Source organism: Hipposideros armiger, unplaced genomic scaffold (genome assembly GCF_001890085.2).
Source record: "Hipposideros armiger isolate ML-2016 unplaced genomic scaffold, ASM189008v1 scaffold_1140, whole genome shotgun sequence".
In the NCBI taxonomy this organism is placed as follows: Eukaryota; Metazoa; Chordata; class Mammalia; order Chiroptera; family Hipposideridae; genus Hipposideros; species Hipposideros armiger.
Window position 1 is genome coordinate 99,972 of NW_017732490.1, and position 6,422 is coordinate 106,393.

Genomic DNA, 6,422 nt, shown 5'->3' on the forward strand with positions numbered 1-6,422 from the left:
TTCAGCTTCAGGTGTACAGTGCAGTGATCAAGCCTCTACACCATCCATGAAATGATCTTCCTAACAAGACATGTGCCCACCTGACACCCTACAAAATATTTATAACATTATTATATTCCCCAAACTGTTTCATATCCCTGTGGCAGTATTGTGGCTACCAATTTGTGCTGTCTAATCCCCTCACCTTCTCCCTCATCCCCACCCCCCTCCCATCTAGCAACCGTCAGTTTTTTCTCTATATCTCTGAGACTATTTCTGATTAGTTTGCTCATTTATTCAGTTCTTTTGATTCCACATATAAGTGAGATCATATGGTATTTGTCTTTTTCCGTCTGACTTATTTCACTAAGCATAATGTTCTCTAGCGCCATCTGTATTATTTTAATTCTTTTAGACTACAAATAGCTCAAATGTTGTCATTTCCTATTGACTGCTCTTGGATGTTTGTAGCATTCAAGTAGGTCATCTTAGATTATCTGTAGGTTTTTCAGCAGTTCCAGTTGGACATGATTTGCTGGTATTTCAGAAGTATAACCATGTTTTTCATTGGCCCATATCCTAAATATTGGCCTCTGTGGTGTATAAAATCTTCATGCAAAAATAGATACATTTTTACTGACACTTTGGGAGGTTTCTGAATTGCTAATTAAATATTGTGAATAATTTTCACCCCATAATTTTACATCTACCTAAAGTATTGAAAATTCTTGAACATATGTATTTTATAACAGATACATAAAAATAAATTACAAAGAAGTAAATATCTGAAAAAATGCAGGAAACCTTAAATATAACATTTGATTTTATATTAACATAAAATGAAACCGGGAAGACACATTACCATATATTAGAGTTGTGAAAACATAGCCTTAATGATTATTGAAGCACTAACTTATTAAACTGTAACAATTTTAAAGAACTTCATAAATATTCACATTTTAAAAATGGTATCTCCAAGTTTGAGTGAAAACAATTAGATTATTTAGTAAAACTTAGAAGTAATGCCATCTATCTTTTCATTATCACCAAAGAATATCCTAGATTGAGCTAGGAAACAGGAATAATAAATTTTATTTTGAAAGGTCTATTTTCAACAGAATAACATCTTCTTTATAGCTATTGTTGTCAACTACTTTCAAAAGTATGTTAAATTTCTACTCTTCTAGGCATAGATAACATACATTTCCTATGGATGAATCTAATGAAACTGAGCACCATAAACCCATGGTTTTTATATCCATTTTCTAGTCCGACTATATTAGATATTATTATAATACTTCAAGAAATAGACTAATAAAAATTTCTATAGTCTTGTGATTATGTAGAAAATAGCAGGCTTTTTGGAAACTGTTCAGAAATTGGCAATTGTTGAATAGTTGTGCTATGTAATTTTGATACTATTTTGAATTAGTATCACAATGAGTGCAGTTATAAGTTCCAGCTTGTGAAGTATTATTCTTCGACACATCTTCAGGATTTTAATCTTACAGGGTAATGACAGAAAAAAGAATCTGATGAAATGATAAGTTTAATAATTAAAATATTTTCTGGTTTTCAGCTTATGTGGAGAAGTTGTGGAAGCCACGTATCGATCCATTTACCGACTGTATGGAGAAGCCTGCAACTGATGGAAGCCATTCAGAAGAACCATGTTCCCATTTTAAAAGTAGACCAGAGAACGAATGTTTACCGCAGTGTGCCAGTGCAAGTCGTCTCAGCTGGTATTCTCAACAGTAGCAGATATCTGATTTTCTGATTTCAGGGTTTCATATTTTGTCCATATTATAAGTTATTTGAATCAAATAATGCAGTCTTTCCAGAATATCATCTTCAAATCTAGTAATTAACATATTTATTTAATCTGATTATAAATGTACTCATTTGGCAGAATTTGGCCAGTATTTTGGAATCTTAATGAAAGCAGTTAAAAATGAAAACCTTATATATTAACAATGTATAAAGTATAAAGTGTTTTAAAACTAAGGTAAATGAAACTATAAATACTATGAAATATTAGAAATATGATTAATGAGTACTAATTCACTGTCACTTGGTATATTGCTGTATAACAAATACATGCCATATTTTACTTCTTTAGAATGGGGAATAAACTCATTATTTAATATGACCCATTGTTCCCCAAAATGACAATCTTAAAATACTATTATTTTCACTATGGATGGCATAGTGCAGCTTCTAGTTTAGCTTATTATAAATGAAAATATTTGGTCATATATAATCATTCTTCACTTTCTGCCCATGGTTTTCCGTAATGGACAATTGTCATTCATAGTCAGTATCTTCTTAGGCATATCACTTTAAGCCAGTTGTACTTAGAATACAATCTACATTTTGACATCAATTGTTGAGGAACCATTATATTATGTTCCATAAAAAAAAAAAGCTGCCAATTAAAGAAAGACTTGGTGTTTTATTTATAAATATTGAAAAAGCTCCTTTAAACTTAATTATGCATAGATTTGTATTGCAAAGAGCATGCTATATAAAAATCAAATATAAGTGAAATAAATCAGTGAAGGTATTCTCAAAACTTCTCTATACACAAATCCAACTCTTCTGAGTCACTTTTTGACACAAGAGTTGTCCTTGCTATTAAGATGATTGGTGCTATGACATTTCTTAGGAGCATCTTCAAATGAAATAAAATTTATTGCTGCTGGGTTCTTAATTATAATATACCACAAGTCTGCCTTGGAATCTTGCTTCTGGAATGTTGCTAAACATTTGTACTTCACCAGCTCTTTCAACCCCTGTCTATGACCCTTGGTTCCTAGGGGTTAAAAAAGTGCTGCACCCACCCCATCTCTGGGTATTCGGCAAAGCGTCAGACAGGTGTTTTATATGTTTTGGGCATGTGTGAGATAGACGGCTCAGGAAGGCCTCCTGACTGACAAAGATTGTCAGAAGCATCCTGATATTAGGATGTAAAAATATGACCCCCACTCCCCTGCCCCAAATGTATTTACAGTGATTACACAATAGTACCTAGGTAAAACACAAGAAAGCAAATACTATCAGTTATTGTTCTGAATGATAATTATTGTAAAGCCAAATGTGAAGGATTTTTAGATACCTGGAGAGCTTTAGTTTTTTGTATTGTTTAGCTTATTCATTCTCCTGGAGGAATTGTTTTGCGAAGAACAATAACTTGGCAAGAAAGCGTTTGGCAATAAAGTCTAGAAAGACAGATCTTTGGGGTTTGGAATAAGGAAGAAGGAAGGGAAGAAAAAAAGACAAACATTCACACAAATCATTTTACAAACTAGAAAAGGGATGTTGAATAATTATCAAATAGCACAGTAAAACACTGCTGTTGGTGGTCTTTGTTTTATATATCTTAACATTTTAAAACTGTCTTTCCGTTTATAAAGTAAATGTAGAAGAAATATAGAAGTATAGAAAAAAAAATTCTCTACATTTTCAGTGACTATTCACTGTTAGATTTTGCAGAGCAGTTTATGGAACTGTAATATTTAGTTAGGCTATGCTATAGTTGCATAAAAATACGCCTAGTTTATGTGACAGATTTAACGTAAATTTTGTTTGTGCATATCTAATTAGTCTAAAGCAGGACGTTCTAAATGAAAAGACTGAACTGGAGGCGACATTTAAGGAAGCTGAGTTGGCAACCTGTTCTGTAGAATTAATTTTGCCATTATTTAAGAATACTATTGAAGAAATTAGTTTTGAAAACGTGAGTACTTGACTTGTGAACATCTAATAAAATGAAAAACTAGCATAATACTCAGATTGCACTAACTGAAATCTCAAAGTAGTTATGCTTACATACTGGCATTTGTTATGAAAAATGCAGGTCTATCAATGTTCTTTATTCCTATGTCAGTAACTGTAATTCTTTTCCTCAAAGATAATCCCAGGCATGCACTTGATAGGAGGCTAAGCTGGGAACTGTATACCTTGGTGCTTGACTTCCCTGGAGCTGCATTAAAGTCAACTTTTCTCAAAAGTGAATTTAAAACCAGAATATTCTGAGATATGAAATATATCTATTTTCTATAAAGTTATGTGGAATAGAAACCTCTATTCTAAAATTTCAGTGTACTAAAGTTTGACTTAGGGACAAAAAATAAATTGTATTCTATTAGTTTTATTTAAATAAATGCCTGAAATACTTTAGGATATAAGCCCTTAGTTTGATTTCATTTTATTTTCAAATACTATGTAACAGATCCTATGACTATTAATAATCTTGGCAAAATTTACTATACAAAATAATAAGGAAAAAGTATTCTTTGATAATAGTAACATGTTACACGGTCTTATTGCTATGTTTTAAAATATGTATGTGGTTCTTATATTTTATCAGGCTAATCTTTCTACATCCAATTTAAAGAAGATTTTTGAACAGGAGGAAATATTAACAAAAGAATTAGACACTTTTAAATGTGTGAAACAAGCTTTAGAACATCTTCTTAGAAAGATAGAATACCAACAAGTAAGGAACATTAACCACTAATTTAATAGTGATATTTTTTCATTCAAAACTATATTATTTCTCAAACCTGTAGAAATTAAAATACTTGATATATTTGAAATGGAAATCATTCTTGAGTTTCTGTTTGAAATGGCAATCATTAAACTAGCCCCTACTTTTAATGTTTCATGAAATAGTTCTACATGAAAGCAGCACATGAGGGTAAAGGGGATCACATATATGGTAATGAAAAGAGACCTGACTCTGGGTGGTAAACAAACAATGTGATATATAGATGATGTATTACAGAATTGTACACTTGAAACTTATGTAACTTTACTAATCATTGTCATCCTGATAAATTTTAATTAAAATAAAAAGAAAGCATATTTTTATAGAAAATATATTTTTATTTTCTATTTCAAAAACTTTGTTATTTATTATAATGTTATTGTTTATTTCAGCTGATTGCAGTAGAATACTCTTAGAATTTAAGCTCTTGTGTACATTATATTTACACATTCATGTGTTCTTTTTTTGGTAACAGTTTCATTGTGATATAATTCACATACTGTATGATTCACCCATTTAAAGTGTACAATTCAGTGATTTTTTTTAGTATATTCACAGAATTGTGTAGTCTTCATCACAATCAAGTTTAGTACCTTTTTCATCACCTCAGAAGGAAACCCATGCCCTTTAGATGATCACCTCCCATCTCCACCCAGCCCTCCTTAGCCTGTTACCTAATTTCTGTCCCTATGGATTCGTCGATTCTGGACATTTCATATAAATAGAATCCTTTAATACGTGGTTGTTCATGACTGCCTTCTTTCATTTAACATATGTTTTCAAGGTTCATTCATGCTGTAGCACTTACCAGTGCTTCATTGCTCTTTATTGCTGAATAATATTTTATTGTATGAGTATACCTCTTTTATTTAGCTATTCCTCAGTTGATGGACACTTGGGTTGCTTCTGCTTTTTGGCTGTTAGGAATAAAGCTTCTGTGAACATTCATTTATAAATTGTATATACCCAAAGAAATGAAAACCTCGGTGTATGCTAGCAGTTCCACTGTGTGCCCCTGCAGAGCATAAGGATGGGCTTCATCATGTCCGTGGACCCTCTGCAACTGTGCATATAGTTCTGCGTTACATGCACATGCATATGTACCTCCGGGTTGAAAGGAATTTATAACTTTTTCACATTCTCAAGTAGGAGTATAATACTCAAAATGAATAAACCTTTTGTGATCTCATTTCAAATCTCTACATAAAATTCTGTTAACTGATTTGCTATAATTTAAATAAGAATTTCTTATTAATAGAATTAGGTTGTTTATAATTTTTACCTATTTATTAACAGGACTGTGAGCTTCCTCTGTTTACAAGATTTTTGTAATTTTTATGTCATTCGCTTGTACCCTATAAGGCATTAATTTAGTAAATTAACTAATTTCATGAATTGTGGACAAAACCTGATTTGGAAAACTTAGGCAAAAATCCTTCTGATGTTAACTTCTTAAAAAATCTGAACTGTGCCTAGTAGTTGTTCATATTAATTACTTAATTATTCACATTAATTACTTAACTACTTAATTGATGCTTATTCTGCCTTCTACTTTTTTATGTAGAGAAATACAGTTTGTGAACACTGATTTATAGCATCTTTTTTATTCACAGATAGGTGACGGTTTATGCAACATGCTAGAAAAACTAACTGATAATGAAAGTGAAAACACTGTAAGTCTTTTTACATTTTGTCTGTTCTGACATTTTTTCTTTGCTGCTTGGTTTTATAAATTTAGCCAACATTATTTAAGTTATGATATTTCTAATTCTTACATTTTATTCGCTGAAGAATCTTAAGAAGAAGATACTTGAAAAGGAGACCTATATCCAAGAACTTTCTCATTTGTTTCAGAATGAAAAGGTAAGCAAATTTTGAGCTTAATTTATTTATT

At 31.3% G+C, this 6,422-nt stretch overlaps 1 protein-coding gene across 7 annotated transcripts in view; it reads left to right on the forward strand.

Moving 5' to 3' along the window:
* Positions 1 to 1,438: 1,438 nt before the first annotated feature.
* Positions 1,439 to 6,422, forward strand: part of ODF2L (outer dense fiber of sperm tails 2 like) — a 29,509-nt gene continuing 24,525 nt past the window's right edge. The window contains exons 1-5 of one of the 7 annotated variants that reach the window (XM_019632440.1): positions 1,439 to 1,721; positions 3,583 to 3,715; positions 4,349 to 4,477; positions 6,142 to 6,201; positions 6,320 to 6,391. In XM_019632440.1, the coding sequence (XP_019487985.1) occupies positions 1,609 to 1,721; positions 3,583 to 3,715; positions 4,349 to 4,477; positions 6,142 to 6,201; positions 6,320 to 6,391 (507 nt within the window). In that variant the 5' untranslated portion in view covers positions 1,439 to 1,608. The remainder of the gene's footprint in view (positions 1,722 to 3,582; positions 3,716 to 4,348; positions 4,478 to 6,141; positions 6,202 to 6,319; positions 6,392 to 6,422) is intronic. The other 6 variants (XM_019632441.1, XM_019632439.1, XM_019632444.1 and 3 more) reach the window with 6 other exon arrangements.